General features: G+C 42.0%; 1 protein-coding gene across 3 annotated transcripts; it reads right to left on the minus strand.

Annotated features, from left to right (window-relative positions):
• Nucleotides 1–5,231: 5,231 nt before the first annotated feature.
• CD160 (CD160 molecule) lies at nt 5,232–22,346 on the minus strand. Of its 3 annotated transcripts, XM_040626833.1 has the most exons (6): nt 22,232–22,344; nt 14,970–15,273; nt 13,056–13,201; nt 11,828–12,154; nt 8,239–8,376; nt 5,232–5,925 (listed from the first exon to the last, which is right to left on the minus strand). In XM_040626833.1, exons 3-6 carry the CDS (start codon nt 13,120–13,122, stop codon nt 5,918–5,920), a joined length of 540 nt encoding a protein of 179 aa, XP_040482767.1. In that variant the 5' UTR covers nt 13,123–13,201; nt 14,970–15,273; nt 22,232–22,344; the 3' UTR covers nt 5,232–5,917. The 3 variants fall into 3 exon arrangements, with proteins under 3 accessions (XP_040482767.1, XP_008705967.2, XP_040482769.1); XM_008707745.2 differs by lacking the exon at nt 14,970–15,273 and having other exon boundaries at nt 22,232–22,346; XM_040626835.1 differs by lacking the exons at nt 13,056–13,201; nt 14,970–15,273.
• Between the last annotated feature and the right edge of the window lie 516 nt (nt 22,347–22,862).

The raw sequence follows: 22,862 nt of genomic DNA on the forward strand, positions 1-22,862 counted from the left end.
AAGACCAGTGTCCTAGCTCAAACAGGCAAGGAGTTCTCCCTTACTAGCTGGAGGGTCAGACATTTTGTTCTAGTTGGGCCTTTTAACTGATTGGATGAGGCCCACAGACTCTGAGGAGAGCAATCTGCTCTAAATAGTCTACCTATTCAGATGTTAATCGTATCAGGCAAACCCTCACAGACACACCCAGAATAATCTGTGACCAAATATTTAGGTACTCCTTGGCCCAGCCAAATTGACATAATAACCATCACAGGATGGAAAATAGAAATGCACACAGGGAGACAAACCGTAAGAGACTATTAATCATAGGAAACAAACGGAGGGTTGCTGGAGGGGAGGGGGGTTGAGGGATGGGGTAACTGGGTGGTGGATATTGGGGAGGGTATATGTTGTAATGAGCACTGGGTATTATCTAAGACTGATGAATCACGGACCTGTACCCCTGAAATAAATAATACATTATATGTTAATTTATTGCATTTAAATTAAAAAAAAAAAGAAAGAAATGCACACAGCAGAGTGATACCCATCCCGCTTAAGTTTTGCCAGATAAACAGTGTGTCTCTATGAGAAGTGTCTGCTTTGCTTAGAGACCTCAGTAATAGGGTTAAAAAGTAGAAGAAACATATATGGGATGAAGTCCAATTTGCTGTGTGCAACATATCTATTTTTCTTTCTTAACCTAAATTAACCTGGAAGTCTGAGATGCCTCCCATTCTAGGAAGAAACATTGCAGATTCATTGATCTAACACGGAAACATGGCTGGGGCTAAGAGTTAATCTCTAGGAATGCCTTGCTCGTAAATGTTTCAGTTTTAGATATAGTGCCCAAGGCAGAGGGCTACATAACCCAAACTTTTATAACTTCATTCCTTTACAGTTGGAAGGCTTACAGACTCAGGAATCTGGAGCCTTAATAGGAGTCAGTGGAGAGATGATTTAACTCTCCCTGATTGTCAGAATAGGAAACAATTGCAATTTCAGATCTTGAACCCTTATATTTGAGGCCTTTACATTCATATTAAATGGCCTATGGATTCCATGCAGAGCTAAAACAGATTGTTTTCTTTTTTTTAGAGAAAGAGAATGTGCACACAAGGTGGGAGGGCAGAGAGAGGGAGGGAAAAACAGACTCTCAAGCAGGCTGCGTGTAGCTTGGAACCCAGCATGGGGCTCGATCTCACAACCCCAAGATCATGATCTGAGCCAAAGTCAAAAGTTGGAGGTTTAACTGACTGAGCCACCCAGGAGCCCCAACAGATTGTTTTCTTACTCATGAATGTCTTTTCTTCTTTATCTTCCCTTTGTCCGCTATAATTTGAAATTAGAGGGGTACTTGGGTGGCTCAAGATGGTTAAGTGTCTGCCTTTGGCTCAGGTTGTGGTCTCCAGGTCCTAGGACCGAGCCCCACGTTGGGCTCCCGGCACAGCAGAGAGTCTGCTTCTCCCTCTGCCTCTCCCCCTGCTTGTGCTCTCTCTGTCTCTCTCTCTCAAATTAATAAATAAAATCTTTAAAAAAAATTTTTTTAAATAAAAATTAAAAAAAAATTAGAGGGAAGAAAACTATTTTGTTAGCACATAATGAGGAGAGACCTAGAGACTGGTAAACTTACAAGTTGGGAACTGATACAGGGCAGCTCCTTGCTGGTGTCCAAGTGATGATTGCTTCTTGAGTAGTTTTCAGAGCTATTAGTCTTAACTCAGATTCATATATATGGGTTATCTGGCTGGATAGAACTGGGAAGTTGGGTGAGAAGGGACAGAGTGGTGAATATTCCGCTGAGATCTCCAACATCTTTAAAATTTCTAAGTTAATGAGTTGGAAGCAGGAAGAAAGAATAACTCTGGCCCTAAAAATTCATTTTCCCTCAAAGTTCCTACTGCCAGTTTCTGAGAAGCTGGGAAACATGGAGAATCCAGAGTGGCATTTTGTCCCTGTTGCTGTAGCTCCTGGACTTTTCCTTACAGTGATTTAATTTGTAAGAAAAAGGAATTGCTCTAGGCAGGAGATGTGGCGATGGCTATAAACTAAACAGCTTCCTTAGCTTATTATAGATTTACAGCAGCTGAGCAAGTGCTTATTAGATGTTTCCTTTGAGCAATACTCTTTCTGGTCCAATAATTAGTTCTCAAGTTCAAAGGAAGTTTTCTGGGGAAGAATTTGGGTTTTTTTCCCCAACAGCTCTTACTTTGGTTTAATAGCTAATAGGAGAAAAAAATTCCTTGTTTATGTCTTTGTGTTCCACAGTCGTATGTGTGTGTGTGAGAGAGAATGTGTGTGTTCATGGACGCACACATGTATGCACTTTCCATGGTAGAGGAAGAAAGGGATGTGGTGGCCACTGGGGTAAAGTTAGCAGGTACAGCAGAGGGCTGGAGCCTCAGTCCGATTCTCTCAACTGTACTTACCTCAGGCCTTTGTGTTTCCACAGTTCTGTGCTGTGGGGCATTGTTGGCTTGGCTGCCAACCTGACACCCTGCTATGTAGTGTGTGGCTAAGGGATTCACTGGAGGTACAAGCCTAGTCATTTCTAAGGGTTGAGAAAAAAAAATGGCTTTGAGGATAGCCATTATCCTCTGTTTCTGTAGTATAATGAGTTGAACACAAATACAATTATCTATTGCTTTTTATTTATTTATTTAGAAATTATGTTACCAAATTGACTTTTCTCTTGACCTTCTGCATGCTTCAGTTTCTTTCACTCTGGTATCCATGTGCTCTTTCCTCAAGGAATACAAATTATATCAGTCTTAACGAAAGTTAATCAGGAGGGAACCATAGTTTGTATCTGTTTTAAACAACAGCAAAACAGCCTTTGGGGCTTTTGGAAGGGAGGGGCTCTTCAGAGTTGGTTGGTAGAGCTGGTCTAGACAGGCCAGTGACGTCTGTGAAGGAAGACAGATTTTAGGAGGAGGAGCGGGGCTGATGAGTAAACAGTAGCATGAGAGGGAAAGCCCTCTTGGCTTCTGAGGTAGGGAGGTGGGAAGATAAGAGTGCTGTTCGTCAGAATAAACCAATAGGGATTTGGGAGTTGGGAGAGCAGACTCTTTCAGAGTTTCCAGAATGAGTCTCACGCCAAGTTCTGAGGCCGGAAGTAGAGAGAACATACCACAAGTGGCCATCCTTTGGGGGGAAATCGTAGCAAACAGTAATGTCAGTGGCTTGGCCCTCAGGCTGGGAACCACAGGGCTGCTCCAGGGGTTTAGAGTGTGTAGAACACAGTATGTACAGCTGGAGATATTTTCGAGGATCCAAGTAGAGCCCTTGTCTTAACCAGCGGACATGAGGTTGTGATCTCTCGTACCTGCCGGATTAGTGGAATTACAGGCATTCAATTAAGATTAAATGCATATAAATCTTACAGAGTTTTGCCAAATCGCACTTAGTTGGTGTCCACAGAAGTGGAGTCTATGTTTGCTGCCTTTCCTCTTTCAGCTGGATATCTGTGATTCTTGGGACGTAGGCTTGTGGTTCTTCACCTTTCCTAATAAGGTGTACTGTTTTTAAGGTCCAAAAATTATTAGACTCCTCACAACAGGGTGATAGTTGTATTTTTAGTATCTTTTGATGAGAAAAATACATAACAAAAAGCTGCTGTGATTTCAGTAATGCTTTTTAAATTTTTTTTTTAAAGATTTTATTTATTTATTCGACAGAGATAGAGACAGCCAGCGAGAGAGGGAACACAAGCAGGGGGAGTGGGAGAGGGAGAAGCAGGCTCACAGCAGAGGAGCCTGATGTGGGGCTCGATCCCACAGCACCGGGATCACGCCCTGAGCCGAAGGCAGATGCCCAACCGCTGTGCCACCCAGGCGCCCCTAAATTTTTTTTTTTAAGTAATCTCTACACGCCATGTGGGGTTCAAACTCATGACCCCCAGATCAAGAGTCATATGTTCTTCCACCTGAGCCAGCCAGGCACCCATCAGTAATGCTTTTAAATCAATTTGTCTTTATTAGTAACACCATAATCTACATCCAGTTGAAATATATAAATATTTGTAAGATGTATCATTTATTCAGACAGAATATAGTGCTTATACAGATTCCTTGTAATAACTCCATGGCCTCACAGAGGTTCAAATTCCATGCATAGGTTTTGAATCACTCATATGGATTGAGGTTAAGATGTGTGTTCAGAAAAGTACCTATTCATGCATGGAAATTTGTAGGCTTATTTGAAGTGAGTGGTATCAATAATTTTTAAAGGCAGGATATAAGTATTTCACATTTGTGTTTAACCAAGTCTGGAGATAAGCAGAATACATAAAATGAGTTCTTTAGAAATGGGACTTCTGACTTGCTGTTGCCTTGTTTATTCTGCTTAGTTAATGTCAGAGCTAATAGTCTAATGCTCTTGAATGTCTTAACAGGCTTGGACAGCGGTCACGTATCCTTTTGCAGATTTTTATGTGTGGATTATAATTAGTATAGCACAATGGATGAGACTTTTTCTGTAGTAGAATGTGGCTTCTTTGTGAGACTTCCAGTGATTGTGTAATGTTGAGAAATTTCAGAAGATTCTTTGAATAGTAAAAAGCAAAACACATCTCCAACCCATATGAGCTTAAAATTTAGTTAGAAACAAAACCTACATAAAACAGAGAAAGACTAAAGTGAACATAATTTAATGGAGAAAGCTATGGAGACTTTGGAGTCAGAATTCAAATGGTTGTGTGTTTAAGATCTAGAATCTGAGATTTGATCCTCAGAGCAAGCCTGTGGAAACAGAAGATAGAGTAGGCAAGATCCCATTTAGAGATAAGTAGACTGAAATAGCGTCTCAAAACTTCATTTGCCCAAGGACACAGAGCCAGAATTTGAAACCAGGTGTTTTGACTCCATGCCTAGTCTTTTTCTTACCTTCATAAGGCACAAAATCCAAAGTCCTTAGTTTGAGGGTCAACGCCATCACTAATGAGGATCTAACCCATCTTTTTCAGCCTTTTCTCTCTCTCTTCCCACAAACCTTCGCCCCCACATTTGGCAGGTGCTGGCCAAGGATCACAGGTAAGGTGTCTCTTTCCTTTTGATGGCTTGCTGTTTAGCTTCAATTAAATTGTGTTATTAACCTCTTTATTCGTGTAGTTCCTCCTATCAGGAATATCTTGTCATGGTTGGCCTCCTCCTCCCCTCACCCTGCCCCCATTTAACTATGACAAGAGGTCATCTATCCAAAGACAAAGACAAGAGGATTAGTGGATTTAGGGGAAAAGAAAAGGCTGCAAATATTAGTCAGGGCATTTATTTAAAAGGAAAGAGATGTGACCAAAGAGGCTGACAAGTACTTGGTTGAAGCTGGACCGTTATGCTCTTGTGGCGCATCTGGGTACGCAGAGCCTCCTCTGCCTCTAGCCGCGCTTGCGGGGTGCTGTTGAGTGCCAAGTTCTCTCCATTTCTTCATTTTCATGCCAAGTCACTCGCTGGCTCTGGCTCTTTTCCTGTCCTATCTTTGCTTATTTCTTCTCTCTTCTTAGTGTTAAATAAAAATTTCTTTAAAAAAAAAATGGTGTTCTCATTTTGTTCGGCTTGCTTGTTTATTTTACTGTGTTGGAGGAGGGGGGAAGAAAACTTTTTCTTCAGTACAAAACACTCATACCACGTACTTAAACAATATTTGAGTGAGAACTGTCTGCCAGCCACTTTTGTGAAATCTGGTCTTTTTTTTTTTTTTTTTTAAAGTGGTGACAGAGGTGGGAAGAAAGGCCGACTTGCTGTGGCAGTGAGGAGGGGAGGTCAAGGAATACATTCATTTGTCCCACCTTATATTCCCCAGATTCTTGGCATATTTCGCATCTCTTCCCCTGTGCTGTTTTCTTCTCTGTGTATGTTATAATGTGAAAGGTAGCAAGCTAAAGAGAGTCAGGTTTATCTTGCTGTAACTTTTTTTTTTTTTGAAGTTTCTTGCACAAGGCTTACGAAGCTGTAGAAAGAAAAAGGAAAGTTTGTATTACCGCCGTACAACTTCGATACCTGATGTAATTCATTGTATGATTGACCCTGGTGACTAGGAGGGATGGAAAGGAAAGAAGGAAGGATATATAACCCTTCCCTATAACAAGTTGTATCTTATTGCTAAAGTTGCAGTTGTGACCTCTAGCAAATCTGACTGCTCTGGTGGAAGTGGGGAGAAAGCCAACCTTCGATGTCTCCTTGTGGGAAGGTAGGGCAATCAAAGAAGAAATAGATGCTTCCTAAAAAGTTCCAGGTAGGTTTTCCATGTGAAGGCTGGCACAGTGATAGGACAGGAATACTACTGAAGGTGGTTTCAGGAGCTGAGGGAGGCCCAGAGGATCCAGGAATCTTGCTCATCCCCCCCCCCCTTTTTAAGATTTTATTCATTTTTTGAGAGAGAGAGGGAGAGGGCACAGAGGGGGAGGAAGAAGCAGACTCCCCGCTGAGCAGAGAGCCTGATGGGAGACTCGATCCCAGGACCCTGAGATCATGACCTGACCTGGAGGCAGACGCTTAATGATTGAGCCAACCCGGTGCCCCTTCCTCATCTTTTGATCACATGCAAACATCCTAACTTGATCTCCATGATCTCTCTGGGCCGGACAAAATGTATGTCCTTTTATTCTACTGAACATTACCTCTTCCATAGTTCTGCTAAGCCTTGAGGTGAGGGGACAAGGATAAAAGGCATCAACTATCAGAAGTTCATTCTCTTCACCTGATTGGAAAGGGGAAAAGAGCTGAGAGTTTTTGCTCTAGCATAACTTGGGAGTCAAAGGTATAGTAAGTGGTCATAGATTGCTTGGTTAGACTCAATTTCCTTTTCAGAGGTGTTATTTCTATGAAGAAATGTAACTTATTTTACTAGCAGAGCAGCTATCCGAGGGAATTTAGATTCAATAAGGAATTAGGTCTAAAGGGTCCGAATGCTTGATATTCACCAATTTCCTCCTGATAACTGTCATAGGCTTATATTTGGCAGGTCCTCGCCAAGGCTCACAAAAAGGTCTGTTTTCTTTTGATGGTTTGCAGTTAAGGGGCTGGGATAAGGGAGTGTTAAGTGATCCTATTTCTGGAAATGGGAGGAGGCAATCTTAGTATGGGAAGGGTGGTGAAGGAGTTGAGAGAGAAGGTACTTAGCATATAGTAGGGGATTACTGAGAGCACACGGTTTTGGAGCGAGAAGGTCTTGTATTAATTCCTGTGAACTGGAGCAACATTTAAGCTCTTTGCGCCTGTTTCCTGATGAGTCATCAGGAAACGTTTGCCTGGAAGAGTTATTTTGGGTAAGAATCACCGTATGTAAAACCTAACCCATCATACAAATTCTTTAAACAAATTTACTAAGAGCTTACTATGTGGCTGGCACTGTCTTTGTGGGGATAAGTGAGACAAAGCCCGTGCATTTATAGAGCTTACATTCTGGTGGCATGCAAACAGTGGTAGTTATTGATTGGAGGAAAGCTTTTAAAAAAAATGGGGGGCGCCTGGGTGGCACAGCGGTTAATCGTCTGCCTTCAGCTCAGGGCGTGATCCCGGCGTTCTGGGATCGAGCCCCACATCAGGCTCCTCCGCTATGAGCCTGCTTCTTCCTCTCCCACTCCCCCTGCTTGTGTTCCCTCACTCGCAGGCTGTCTCTATCCTGTCGAATAAATAAATAAAATCTTTAAAAAAAAAATGGAATTAAGAATGCCAAGGACAGACCAAAAGCTGCATCAGTTACTGATTATGCAAAAATGTAATGGCAAATCAGTGTGAGTTCCAGTCTCTTATCAAATAGGGAAAACTGTGATCTATATTGATGCGACGCTGGAGGACTCACCTACAAGTGTTCATACTCAGTTTGCCTATCACCCTTTGCCAAGGAGCTGCATTTTTCAAAACCGACCTGCAGACCCAGTCTGACTGTTGCCTTGTTCATTTTCACATAATAGGCAAACATCTCTTGCCTTAACTTGTAGACTTCTGTTGGTCCAGTGTGTAGAGGCAGCTGTATTTATTTGCCTCTTCCACAAGCTTTCTTTCCTCACAGGTCTGACCTGCTAGCCAGTGGAAAATGTGTTTCATCCATCTTCCTCTGGTTAGTATAAAGTCTTGAGTCCTTTTGGACCAGTTTTGCCCTCATGTCGGTTTGACGTTTTTCTGTGGACAGCCAGGGCTTGAGCAGCAATTCACTCCCACTCTAGGCTTCCTTTCTACCCTCTCCTCCTGGAGGATAATCAAGATGTCAAAGGTGTAGCACCCTCATTGCCTAGGGTGCTTAAGGCTCTTCTGAACATACCTTGAAGGGCCACCAGGCTGGTGACCAGCATCACCCAGGCTTTTTCCTGCAGGAAGCCTGAACTGAGAGTGCCTTTACTGTGACTGAACTCAGGGTGTCCTGTTTGTTTCGGTCCTTTCACTGTGTAGTTCCCGGACTCTGGTCAAAAGAGAATTAATTGATCAGGGGAGGGTTTCAGAAATCATTTAATACCTCCTTCTGCATCACCTCAGAACATTGTTTCTGATCTCCCAAGGATAGCACTCAGCACGATTTGTTGCCCAAAGAAGTATTTTTTAACATTTACGGGTAGCGATGATGAGGTACTTTAGCAGCCAAAAATAGATGCGGAATCTGTGTGTCACACTGGGGTTGCAAACAGGCCCACCTTGAAGGAACTTCAGTCTTGTTAGCTAAAGTAGCTTAGTCACCTTGGACTTGGGTGCTCCCTCACTTAAAAACCATCTTCCAGAGTGTGTCAAGCAGTTTAGTGTAAGTTAAAATCTGGGCTTTGGAATAGATCTGGATTTTTATTCACCATTTACTAGCTGAATAAAATTATCCCAAATTACCTTTGAGCCTGACTTTTCACATGACAACCATAGCCGCAACCTCAAAAAGGCCATGAAGATTAAATGAAATAATCGATACATCATTCAGCATAATGCCTGGCACACAGTAAGCACTTAGTAAATGGTACACAATGTTTACTGATACTATATGTTACCGGTCCAGCTTTGTTAGTTTCTCCTTCCAAAAGGAACTTTATCATCTCTGCATTTGGTAAGCATCCATAAGTGCTGACTCTGATACTTAAATATACTGAGAGGATGGGAAAGGCATTTTTTATCTTACGGAGAGCCATACAAGTAGAAATGCTTAGAGCGTATTAAGAGAATGATTAGATTATAGACTATATATAGATTATAAGGAGTGAGGGCTTTTTTGCTCCCCCCATTCTATTCTCCAAGCTTAGTACTGTGTCTGTGGGATGCACGATCAACATGAGAAGTGTGAGAAGAATGACAGAAGAGTTTCCCAGAGTATTCACATAAATAGAATGCAATTTCATAGAGCTTCCGGTGCAAGACAAAAGTAATTTAGACTTTGTCCCATAGACAGTGAAAAGCCTTTAAAACTGAAGGGTGGTGTGGCACGTAGAAATTAACATTTTAGAAAGAGGTCAGGTGGCCGTTTGGTTTGGAGGCAGAGATAGTGTTTAGAGTTGATGGATCATTTATTAGGTAACAGCTCAGTTCCAGGCCCTGAGGTAGGTGTGGGAGGAGATACCAGGATGAGTGAGACTTGGTCAGATCTCAAGGGGCTTGTCAGAAGACTACTGGAAAGTTTTAAGTGTGAAATGATGAAGACTTGGAAAACCCCTTTAGAAAGAAAGGAATAAAAGTGGGGAAGAGCTAGTAGTACTCAGTAACTGGATGGGGAAGAGGAAAAAGGCAGCAAGATTTTATCTGTAAATCATGGGCAGAACTAGGGTCTCAGGATAGGTTTGAGTTTGAGAAGATGGCAGGGCAATCAGAAGCTAGGAGTCGAGTCATCAGTGAAAATGTTGAAACTTAGGAAGAGGTTAGAGCTGGAGAAGTTGATTCGTGGGTCAGTTTGCGAGAAGGTACAGGTTAAAATCATGAGGGTGAATGAGAACTTGGAAGAAACCGTAGGGAAAAGATCAGAGAGGTGAGGAGTGAGTCTTGGGGAATGAATTCTCATGTTTGAGAGGTGGGAGGAGGAAACGGAGGCAGAGAAGGAGAGAAAGAACAGCCCGAAAATCAGGGAAGCAGAGAGTTGCAGAAGCCAACAGAGATGGGAGTTTGTTAAGGGAGAGAATGAAAATGCTGGATGCTGTAGCGAGGTCAGAGGGGAAGACACCAGGAAGCAAAGAAGAAAATATAAATCAATCTAGACTGATGTAGAAAACCTGGATTCACTGCTAACCATGGGAAATGATTAAAATATTTGTTAAAAGGCTCTGGACTAGGTTTTTATTTGGTAGTGGGTGTAATTTATTTCTATTTTTCTTAAGTTAAAATACAGTATTTGAAAATTCATGAAGAATAATAGCAGTGTCCTCTTTTCCTCCTAGGCTTATTCCCCCGAGACAACCACTGTAAACTAAGATGTTTCACCGTATTCCTAAGTAGTATGCTTATATTACCACTTCTTGATAAAATTTAGGCATTATCTATTGATTTTTTGTTAAAGAAGATGAGGATATGTTTCTCTTGATCCTCTACCCACTTCCCTTCTCTGCATCTTTCACTAATCATTATATTACACACTGTAGTTAATGTTTATGTAATTTGGATTCTGTAAATGTTAACGTATTACAGAGCCAGGCTGTGTGCCATGATTACATTTCCTTTTGTAAAATTTAGTGTTTCCCTGGAGATGATGATCACCTTATTTTTTTTTAACCAGGCAGAATTTTCCATATCCATATCTTTAATCCTTCATCCAATCTGTCACAGGCCTTCAGAAAGATGATCTCTCAAGAGCCCTCCTTCTCTTGTTCCTTTTGGACTAATTGCCTGTTTTGGCCATTTTTCAATCTAGAATTTCCTTATCTCCTTTCCCCTATTGGAGTCATTACTTCCCTGGGTCCCATTTTATCCACTCCCCTATTCACTTTCCTGTTTTTCTGAAGCACACCTCTGGTGGCCTTTTCAGATCACATGGAATGCAATCTTTTTTTTTTTTTTTTTTGAGTCATTGCATGTCTGTCTTTATTCTTTCCTCACATTCGATTGGTAGTTTGGTTGCGTATAGAATTCCAATTAGAACATAATTCTCAGTTTTGAAGGCTTGTTCCTTTGGGAATATAGGAACGCAAGAGTCACTCTCCGCTGGGCATATGAGGACGTCCTACATAGAGCCGAGTCTGGAGTTGACCGTATTTAGATTTTTTCTAAGTAGTAACAGAGTAGGGGCGTATGCACAAAATAAAGGTAATATGCAGAGATGAGAGGCCTTGCTGCCCCAGAGAGATTGAGACTGTAACTCTTCAGGTTCTGTTGGCTTTCTGGTTTCTGCTTCCAGAAATTGGATCTCATGAGGGCTTTATTCCTTTATTCCTGTTTTATTATTTGTTCCTTTATGCCTATGGCAGCTTGAGTAGGTTTCTGTTTCTTACAACTAAATGTTCATTAAGACAACCATCTGTTTTATCTCAAATCCATCTCTGTCACAGCGTGAAGGCTCAGTGTCTATATTTAGAAATAGAACCACATTTCTGAGAGATCTCTGAATTAGAATCAGAAAGCCTAAAGTTCAGACCTCTATCTGCTTTTACTGGCACTGGTCAGTGAGACAAATTGAATAAATTGCTTTACCTCCATGTAACCCAGTCTCAGTGTCAGTAAAAATGAAATGGCTTACTCTGTAAGATTTTTAAAATGAAAGACAAAATGAGATTACTTACGTATTCGTGCTGTGGGCATTTGCCATTGCAGTGGGACTGGTGAGAAATGACTCAGTAATGGGAGGCCTCCTCCCTCAAGGAGACTGCTTGTCCAGGACCTGAGGTAACTATTTCTGTCTACAGCTGTTGACCCTGCTTGTTATCTCATCTGGTGGCACGTGGGATATCAGAGCTCACCTGTGACTAAAACAGAGAAGAAGCGCCCCTGAAGGCGGATATCTGGCTTCTGGCTTAGGGCACAACATTGGTAGGTCCCGCTGTCTGATGATGTGGTTTGGTTTATGGTGAACACCAACTCAGATGATCTTTCGCTGACATCATCTCTCCCAGGATTCCGCTTAAGTCTCAGCTGCTCCAAGCTGGTATCAGGAAAACAGTCCGAAGACCTGTTCTTGCACAAAAACAGTATAACCCCCTCAGCCTCTTCTTCCTTATGCCACAAAGTACAGATCAAGCGTAGTCGTTTTCCTTCCTGCTGAAATGAACTTCGGATGTGCATGCACCCTGGAATGGGAGGGGGGAAGAATTAGCCACGGGAACCCGGCTGCACATGGCAGACTAAGTTCACTCACATAGAAATGTTGAGGCAGGACTGGGGGCTCTCCAGTAGACAGTAAATACCACCTCTTAGAAGAGTAGGCTATGGGCTAGACCCATATCTGAGGGACACCTGTAATCCCAGTTATTCATTAATTCAGAAATGGTTTATATTTGATTTCTGCTCCAAATGGAACTTGTGTAAGACCTTTATTAAAGTGCTTTTATATACATCTAATCCTCGGTATAGCCCTAGAACCATGTACTATTCCCATTTTATAAACTGAGGTGGTTAAATATAAACAGTGGTTAAATGGGTCGCTAAAGTTGACATATATACATATGTGTGTGTGTGTGTGTGTATATATATATATGTAATTTTCTTTTTTTTTTTGAGAGAGTGGGGAGGGCAGGGGCAGAGGGAGAGGGAAAGAGAGAATCCTAAGCAGGCTCCATGTCCAGCATGGAGCCCAACTTGGGGCTTGATCTCATGACCTGAGCCAAAATCAAGAGTTGGATGCTTAACCAACTGAGCCACCCAGGCGCCCCAAGTTGACATGTATTGTATCTGAATCTCAGACCTGGATTTCATAAATTTAGAATGTATAAGATCTTGAAAGAATCACAGATTGAGGGCCAGATTACCAGGCTTTTGGCAATACATAGCAGAGGCAGAATGTCTGATGGGGAGGGTGATAGTATTAGTTTAAACAAACAAAAAAGAGCTTTCATTAGTGTCAAGAGAGGGTGGGTCCTTTTCTTCCCCACCAGAGGGAAAAATCTTGGGATCCATCCCTCCTCATGAGTCCAGGATTTTTTTCCTGATGGTTGTCTCTGCTCTGGGGATCTGGGGATTGGCTGTCCTCACCACCAAGCCGGATGTCCACAATTGCCAGCAGAATGGCCAGGGCTAAGCAGCCTCTGCCAGGTGCCATGAGTGTCCTGCACGTTGTCAGCAAGCCTCAGGAACTTGAAGCAAATGTTGGCTCCAATGATGTCCTTGGCCTTAATTTCCTGAAAGCACATGAGGACTCCTAGCCAAGGCCTTCCAAGGCTCCAGGACCATCTCCATGTTCCAGGCACTAGCTTAAGTTGGCTAGAGTCAGGTGGAGGATGGCTTGGGCATGAGAGTCCAACTGGCTGGGAAGTGAGACAGTTAATCAAGTGAGGTGTACTCGAGAGAAGAGAGGAGAAAAGAGGGAAGAGACATAGGGACACACTTAAGGCTATATTTTCAGAATATTTTTTTCTAAATTGTATTACTGGGTCAAAGAACATGAACACAAATTTTTTTCTACTATGTATTATCAGATTGCTTTCCAGAAATATGGTTGAGATTCAGATGTTCAGCAAGAAAGTGCTTGTTAGCACTGAATATTGTCTTTTACATTTTTGCCAATTTGATGAATGAAAAATTAGACCTCACTGTTGTTTTATTTTGCATTTCCATTACTAGTGAGGGTGAGGATCTTTTCATACATTTATGGGTCATTAGTATTTCCTCTTCTATGAAATATTTGCATTTTTCCCCCAAATCAACTTTTTAAAAAATCAGCTTTTCTCTATATTAGAGATATTACCCTGTCTGACTTTTTTTTTTTTAACAAATATTTTCTCCCAATTCATTGTTTGTCTCTTGAAATGATGTTTCTTTCCATCAGGAAAATTTGCATTTGTATGTAGTTAAATATAGAGTGTCTATCTTTTCTTTTAAGTCATCTGTGTTCTCTGTATCATTTAAGAAAGTTTCCCTCAGGCTGGAGTTATACTTTTCTTCCAATATTTTATTGTTTTACCTTTTATGTTTATATCTTCTAATCCTAGCTAAGAAAAATTGTTCTCATGTCAAAAAACCCAAATTGAACCCAAACCAAAACCAAGATAACACCTGAATTTTCATCAATTGGAAATGGTTGAATAAATTTTGACTCATTCACACAATAGAATATTATATATTATTAAAAAGAATGAGTTCTCTAAATACGAGCCTGAAGGGGGATCAATAATATACCATTACGTCAAAAAAGGCAAATTGCAGGCCTTGCATATAAAATAAATATTTTTATTTTTGAAAAATCCCCCTCTTTATATAAGTGTTTTAAAAATATATTTAAACACTTTTGTAGTTTATAACTTTTTGGATAGGGAATTACATTCACAGAGTTCAAAGGGTGGAGGTGTAGAGTTAAAAGTTTCCTCAATAAAAACAGTATATTGCAAGAGCATAACCTATATAAGAAAAATTTTAGAAATGAAATTGAGAATAGGGAAGAAGCTACTGTAATTGTAGGGATCTGTTACATATCAGGTACTTTATATGCAGTAAGCCATTTAATCTTCACAGATATTATTATCCCCTCTTTTCAGGGAAGGATACTTTGCATTCCTTTTCTCCAGAGTATTTCTTAAATTTTCCTAAACCTAGAAAACCTGGGGGAACTCTGATTCCAGCTCTTGATGATTCTGTTTTCTTGGGCGATTCTCAGGACCTCACCTGGCCTGTTTCCTCATTGGTAGGATGGGGAGGCTGTCTACTTCAAAATACTGAAAAAGCAAACCTTCAACAACATAGATCTGAACTGGGCATTCTCCCCACTTAAAAGATTTCAATGACTCCATGTAGTTGGTATTTGTCGTTCTTCTGGCTAACCGGTAATATCTTTCGGTGGAACCAGTCCCACTCTTCTTTCTCCCCTTAGTACCTCCCCGTGAGTGCTGGTAGAAAGCAGAGCACTGATACTGTCTTCAGGAGCACAAAGGACCAGATACACTTTCTTCCTACCCTCTGAAAGCTGGGGTTGGGTTAATCAAATGTTCCCATCAGGCCTGTGGATCTTGAAGACATGCTGCAAAGACGAGGTGGCGGTAGAACGATACTCCCTGGTGGGATTTCTTCATAGTCTAGTGCTTCCTCCCCGTGCCCCCCAGTCACTGTCATTGCCAACCGAAGACACAATTCACTGAATATGCCAAGCTAGTTCACAGCTGCAAATTTCTGCCCATGTTGTCTGCTCGTCCAGAGATGCCTTCCTTTCTGTCTCTGTCTGATAAACTCTTAATCATCTTTTAAATTCCAGCTCAGAGCCCTAAAAGGGGAAACCACAATAAAATAAAAATAAAATAGGGGTGCCTGGGTGGCTATTAGTTAAGCCTCTGACTCTTGGTTTCAGCTCAGGTCATGATCTCATGGGTCATGGGATCGAGCCCTGCACTGGGCTCTGTGCTCAGTGTGGAGTCTGCTTGAGAGATTCTCTCCATCTGTCCCTCCCTGCACCCTTTCCCCACTCACCGTGTCTCTCTGTCTCTCAAATAACTAAATAAACAAATCTTTAAAAAAAATTAAAATAAACTAGTGGAGTAAAGGAAAAGAGAAGAAAGTGAAAATTAGGAATAAGAAGGGAGAAATAATCATAAATGTCAGTAGAACTAAAAATGATAAGGGATATTTTTGTATTACCTTAAGCTAAAGAGTTAGAAAAGCTCATTGAAATAAATAATTTTCAATGCAAATGACCAAACTGACTCAAAAAGAGAGAAAACCTAAAGGGCCCATGGAAGAAACAAAACTATTTGGTACTATCTTTCCAGAAAGTACTACTTTGGATAGTTTATAAGTAAATTCTTTGAGATATTCTGATGTTATTTAAGTTGATAGCACAGAAAAAGAAGGAAATCTCATTTCTTTTCTTTTCTTTCTTTGTAAGACAGGGAGAGAGAGGGTGTGGGGAGGAGCAGAGGGAGAGGGAGAAAGAATCATTTTTTTTAAAAAAGATTTTATTTATTTGAGAGAAAGAGCATGAGAGAGAGAGAGATCATGAGCAGGGGGGAGAGGGAGAAGCAGACTCCCCACTGAGCAAGGAGTCCAATGTGGGACTCGATCTGAGGACCCCAGGATCATGACCTGAGCTGAAGGCAGATGCTTAACTGACTGAGCCACCCAGGCACCCAAGAAAGAATCGTAAGTAGGCTTCACACCCAGCGTGGAGCCTGACACTGGGCTTGATCTCATAACACTGAGATGACCTGAGTTGAAATCAAGAGGAGGACACAACCCACTGAGCCACTCAGGCACCCCAGAAATCTTGTTTCTTTTTACAAACACCAAAACCTTAAAGCCTAAAGAGGACTACAGATCAATCTCATTTATGAACATTCATGTAAAATCCTAAATAAAACATTAACAAACCAATCAAGCAAGATATTAAAAACATAATACACCATGACAAATGGAATGGCATTTATTTTAGAAATTCTTGGATGATTCAATATTAGGAAAACCATTAGTATTAATATGTTAATAGATCAAAGAAGAAAGTCAATATTCTGATAAAATCTTATATTCATTCCCATGAAAGCCCTAAGTAAAGTGGTGATAGTTGAATATTATTCAACATAATAAAGAAATATATATCTCAAAATTCTAGAATCATTTAATGGTAAAATATATGTATATTTTTTAAAGAGGCAAGGGAAATTGATATTTATTTTTTATTATTTTTTAAAGATTTTATTTATTTGACAGAGAGAGACAGCGAGAGAGGGAGCACAAGCAGGGGGAGTGGGAGAGGGAGAAGCAGGCTTCCTGCTGATCCCAACTCTGGGATCGTGACCTGAGCCAAAGGCAGACGCTTAATGACTGAGTCACCCAGGAGCCCCAAATGGTAAAATATATTTCTATTAAAATGAGCAAGGCAAAGATGCTTCCCACTACCTCTATTATTTTATATTTTTCTGGGAACATTAGTCATTGCATTTAGACAAGAGAATAAAGTAAGGCATATAAATATTGGAAATCTTGAGGCAAAATAATTATTTCCACCTGATGTAACTTACATTTGGAAAGCCCAAGAGAATTAATATTAGAAACAATGAAAGCTAGAGTATCTGCATAGGCATTTCACAAAAGAGGAAATGCAATGAGAGGCTGTTCAGTGTTCCTAGTAGTCAGGGAAGTATAAGTTTTTAAAAATTCAGAGTCCAGAATTTCAGAATTAGCACCCAATAGATGAACAAAAATGAAAAAGATCAATAAATCCAGTTCTGAGGGTCTGAGGAAATAGGTGCAATAGTTCACTCTAAGTGAAAATATACCCTGTACCTTTGGTTCTGTCTTACAGAAACAAAAACATGAGTGTGCTGGAATATATGTACAAGGATACCTACTACAACAGTATTTATAATACCAAAAAGCTAGAAAAAGTTCATGAAGACCCATTAGAGAATGGTTGAAAAATTACGGCATATCAATAGTATGGAGTATTTAAAATATTGAATAATAATATAAAATAATATAAAATATAAATATAAATAATATAAAATAATAGAATTACAATTATGAAGTTGTGTTTACAATTTATAAATATAATTTATATAAAATAAATGTAATCAACATAGGACAAATAGAATTTAATCAGGTATTCACTTATAAAATAAATACATATTATTATTAATTTTCCTGGATACAACTGTTAGAAAATATAATAGAAGAAAAAAATCCCACTTACAGTAACAAAAAAATTCCCACAAAAGGCCCAGGAATTTAAAATGTAGCAAGATTTCCATTAGGATGTAAAGGATAAAAACTGAACTGCTATTAAAGAACATAAAAGAAAATCTAAACATAGACAATTGTTAATTTTCCCTATACTTTTTTATAAATTTGTCACAATCCTAATGAAAACACCCAGTGGTCTGGCCCCCAGTGCTGCTGCCCTAGCCTTGACCTCGTGTAGCTTCTCCTGTGTGTTGTCCTACTTTCATGCCGTTCCATGTGTCCACCAGAATGTCCTGCTGACTCGTGAAACAAAACGTTGAACATTTAGTGTTATGCTTTTGTGTCTAGCTACAAAGTATTATCTGATTTGAAAAGGAAGATAAAGAAATGAAATCTTGCCATTTGCAATGATGTGGATGGAACTAGAGGGTTTTACGCTAAGCTAAAGTCAATCAGAGAACGACAACTATCATTAGATCTCACTCATGTGGAATTCAAGAAACGAAACAGAGGATCATAGGGGAAAGGAAGGAAAAATAAAACAAGATGAAATCAGAGAGGAAGACAAACCGTAAGAGACTCAATCATAGGAAACAAACTGAGGGTTGCTGGAGGGAGATGAGTGGGGGGATGGGGAAACCGGGTGATGGGCATTAAGGAGGGCGCGCAATGTAATGAGCATTGGCTGTTATATGCAACTGATTAATCACTGAACTCTACCCCTGAAACTAATAATACACTATATGCTAATTAATTGAATTTAAATATAAAAGGTAAACTCAAAAAGGAAGATAAAGAAGAATTGCAATTATTCATTTAGCCTAGGTTTGTGGTTAAAAGCATGGACTCTGGAGCCAGACTGCTTGTTGTGTTACAGGCAAGTTCCTTAGGCTGCTGGGACAGGACTATGCTCAGCCCTTAACAAATGGATCTATCTGACAAACTCTGAACAACTATGATGAGTCAGGCCCCACAGAGCAGACAGATGACTGAAGAAGAGGCTGACTGTCTCCGTGTTTCTATGCGGCCTCTAGTCAGAAGGAGTGTCTGTAATCTGGCTTTGGGATTTACTGGTTGCATAGTGTTGGGCAGTTTCTTAACCTCTCTGAAAAGCAGCTTATTGAGCTGTAAAATGGTGATACTATTCTCTTCCCAGGGTTGTTCTTTGGGTCAAAGGAGGCAACCCATGTAAACTACTTACATAATTTAATGCCGCTATAGTGGCTGGCATAGCGTAAGGGCTCAGGGTCAACCATGATTACTTTTATGCTTCGTCGTATTTGCGGCAATTTACCGTGTCCCAAACACATCCACAATTATGTTTAGTTCTTATAAAGCACAGCTATTCTTGTTATTTAAAAATTTGTCACTTTTACTAAGCGCATAGAAGCTTAGAGAGGCGTGAGTAGCTTAAAACCACAGCTTCTAAGTGAAGGAGCTAGGATTCCAACTCCCAATTTATGTGGGTCTTCATGTCCTCACAGCTATCCAGCCACTCAGGAACAGCTGCAATCCAAGGAGGGCTGTGATAACGATAATAAGGGCATAAAGTATATCAAGGAATAGGAAAGGAGGAATTCGGAATGCGAGTTCCGGGAAGGCTGCAAGACAGGAGTGCAGTTGGGCCTTGACAGATGTTTGCTCACTGGGGAGCCCGTGGTGAGGTAAGGTGGGGAATGGGCTGGGGAGATTTGTCTTCCAGTCCCGGCTGTGTATTAGCTAGCTGTAAGATGTTGAGAAGGTCATGTCCCTTCTCTAGGCGTGTTTCCTGAGGGACTGGTGCAGCGGGATGGGAGTGTAGGGACGGCTTCCAAGAAGAGAGCTGCAGAGTGGCAGGCAGGCTCACAGGCGCTGATGCAGGAGTGGCTGGGCTTCGCGGTGCCTAGGGCCGAGCTGGAGCCGACCGTGTAAGTTTATCGTGGGCCGTTCAGGAGGCCTGGGGCAGGTGGGGGCCATGGGGAGAGGATGGTCTTGGAGCAGATGACCCTGGTGCCTGGAGAGGGAGCACCCCGGTGTGATGCAGGCAGGGCCGGGTGGGGTAGGCACCGCTGCTGCTGCATTACGACCACTAGAGGGCGCTGCCTTCTCGTTGAAGCCGGAGATGGCCCGTGAGCCGCCGGGGCGCTGGGTAGGGCGTGCAGGTAGCTGGGGGAAAACCTGAACTAGTATTGGAGGTGTGGGCGGTGCAAGATCCGGTCTGATGGGTCCCGAGGACGCAGTCTGCACTAGAGCCACAACTGGCCCTCCATAGCGGGAAGAGGTGTTGGGGGTGGGGAGGAAGTTGGGGGGGGGATTTCTGGGTCCACAAGCTAGAAGCAGTTCTCCTCTTATAAAACGTGGTGAACCCTGGAGTCAGCGAGGATGAGGTTCCAGATGAGGTTGGCATTGTCACCTTTCAGCCTTCCCCGGGGCCCCTGTACTATGTTGGGTGCCCAGGACCTATGGACTCTGAGGATGTGCCTCGGGAGGTAAACACCCTCCTTCTCCCCAACCTTATAAAGCGCGAGGCACCTGGAGTCCCAGACTCAAATCCAAGCGTCATGTGATCTGGAGCACGTTAACTACCTTGCTCAGCCTCACATTCCTCCTGTGTTTAAAGCTCCCTCCTGTGAATGTTGCGATAATTAAATGACACATGGATCTGTGCCCAACGTTTTCTGCCGAGTGTGGACCCACTGCTGGTGGGTACAAGACTGTAAGGAAGAAGCTCTTCTCTTTGCTACTAAGCCCAGATCTAACCTCTCAGAGGAGCTGGAAGGTTAGCAGTCAGCTTCACAAATACTTGTTTGCAGATACCCATTTGCAGATCTCCCACCAAGCTGAAAAAGATGCCCCAGACCCAGAGATGGGATTTCATCAACCACCACAACCCCAACTTCCTTAAAGTAGAAAGAAATTAGTAAGTAAACTGAAGTTAGCCGCAGGAGGCCCTTGGAGCACTTGCCTGCTTTCCTAGGCTTGCGTCCTGATCATACCCTCCTTGACACACAGAGCCTGGCTTCTCAACCTCAGCATAAATACACCACAGGCCCTTCTGGTTGTCTGGTGAAGCCTGTGGATCCCCTTCTCAGAATAATACTTACAAATTAATAAAATAAAATATCAAGGATAACAAAGGAAACACATTGTATCAAAACAGTTGTCTAAACATTAGAACAGGTGGCCGAGTAGTATATGTGCTTCCTCAGATCTAGCGTCAGTAATTAGCACGACTTCATAGTAGTGATGTGACATTTTGAGAAATCTGTGACAACTGTAATGAGATTTGAAAATATTTTTGATTTCTATTGTTGGCAAATTCTATTGTGGTTTGTTGCCTACCTACATAATTGAAACAAATGCTAACTTTCAGCTAGAAACTGGTGGAAATAATGATATAATGTTTCCCCCACATTCATGAATCCCATGAATGGACCCCCAGTTAAGAACCCCTGCAGAACAGACTCCTTGTTTTACAACCAGGGAAACTGAGGCACCCAGAGCTCCTGATTTCTAGATGAAAGGTCTTCCACTAAATGCGTTACTCTGGAACTTAGAGGAAAACTCTTTCTTTCTTCTTTTTCTTTTTTTTAAATGTGGGGCCTGAATTCATGACCCTGATATCAAGCTGAGATCAAGAGTCGGTTGCTTAACCGACTGAGCCACCCAGGCGCCCCAAGGAAAACTACTACTACTTCCTCTTCTTCTTCTTCTTCTTTTTTTTAAAGATTTACCTGTTCATTTTAGAGAGAGAGAGAGAGGAAGAGAGAGAGAGAGTGAAGGCAAGGGGCAATCTTAAGCAGACTCTTTGATGAGTGTGGAGCCTACTCAGGCCGATCCCATGACCCCAAGATCACAATCTGAGGTGAAACCAAGAGTCGGATGCTCAACCGACATTCCAGGCATTGCATGGAAAACTATTTTAAACCCTTACTTTCACACTGGAATTCCCAAGTTTACTCTGCCAAAACATCAGTAGGCCCGAAGCCTCTCTTGTTGGCATCACCCCCAGAGCATACATCTGGGCTGTAAACTTCCCTCAGGGGTGCCTCACAGGACCAGCCTGAAGCTCCGTGGAGCCCAGTGACTTGTCATGGGCCGGGCTTTGAGGGATCCAGAAGAGAGTTGATCCAAAACTTGGTAACTTTCCTCTAGTGGCTATTTCCTTTTTACTGATAAGAATGACCCTTTGTCATTCATCCACCATGAACACTGAACAAAAGAAAGTAGCCTGGAGGACTTAGAACAGCATAAGAGATTTATGCTCGGTCAGGTATGTTATTTCAAGGAGCTCGCCTGGATTTCCCTCCCATGAACATACGGTATAGTTCTTTCCCATCTGAGGTAGGTGTCAGAATGGGGCCTGTATCCCTGAAAGCCTACCGGGGAAGAGCGAGCATGGCAGCCCAGTTGGCACAGTAACACTTCCCTTTCTAGGGTCCTGAGGGTAAAGGGCGTTGCAAAATCAGAGGTTCTCAAGGACCTCACTGGAAGCTTGTCCTTACCTGAGTGGTTCTGTCAACTGTCCCATCCCTGCTCCCAGACCCCAGTTCCCCCGTGGGCCTCATTACCTCAGGGCAGAAGTTTTTCTTTCTTGCTCTCAGGCTGGGGGCTCTGGTGAAGGCACTTTGAAGGAGCTCTCAACCCCTGAGTTGTTCTTTGGTCGTCTCCCACTTCCGTCTTTGCTCACACCTTCATTACTGGTATATATGGTCTTTGAAAACCACAGCATGGGTTTTTGTCGCAATCAGGGGTCTTCCTGCCTCTCTCTCCTCCACCCCCACCGTTAACTTTTTCTTCTCCACCTCACCCTCTGCTTTCTCCTTTTCCTCTTACTTTTTGTGTGTTAGAGATAGGCTCTGTCTGCCGAGGGGGCTGAGAAAAAGCGCTCTTCACAATTGTTTTCTTCACCTGGGGGGACAAAGACTTTTCACTGCGTAATTCATAAGGATAAGACTGATGATAGAATGACTAGAGCATGTGCTCTCAAGTATAAAGAAGGGTATCAAGTTTTTTTCCTGAGAGAAGGCATTGCTTAAGGACAGGACAGAGTAGAGGGAGGCTCCAGGCTGAAGGGGAAGGAAGGAGGGATTGTGAGGGAGGTTGGGGGAGCGGGCACTGGAGATAGAGGGGGGGACAGCCCAAATGGTCCTGTACGGAGGGATGAGCGGGAGGATGGCTGACCTATGACCCCCTCAACCC

Source organism: Ursus maritimus, unplaced genomic scaffold (genome assembly GCF_017311325.1).
Source record: "Ursus maritimus isolate PB19 unplaced genomic scaffold, ASM1731132v1 scaffold_12, whole genome shotgun sequence".
In the NCBI taxonomy this organism is placed as follows: domain Eukaryota; kingdom Metazoa; phylum Chordata; class Mammalia; order Carnivora; family Ursidae; genus Ursus; species Ursus maritimus.

What these genes read in the sequence shown, in the direction of transcription:
- CD160 (XM_008707745.2), bottom strand. Translation starts at nt 13,122, where the DNA reads ATGGCACCTGGCAGAGGCTGCTTAGCCCTGGCCATTCTGCTGGCAATT. An exon ending in TGTGGACATCCGGCTTGGTG is followed by an intron (nt 12,155 to 13,055) that starts GTGAGGACAGCC and finishes CTCCCATTCCAG; the next exon opens with GGTGCATGCACATCCGAAGT. An exon ending in CTTCTCTGTTTTAGTCACAG is followed by an intron (nt 8,377 to 11,827) that starts GTGAGCTCTGAT and finishes TCTTTTGACCAG; the next exon opens with AGTCCGGGAACTACACAGTG.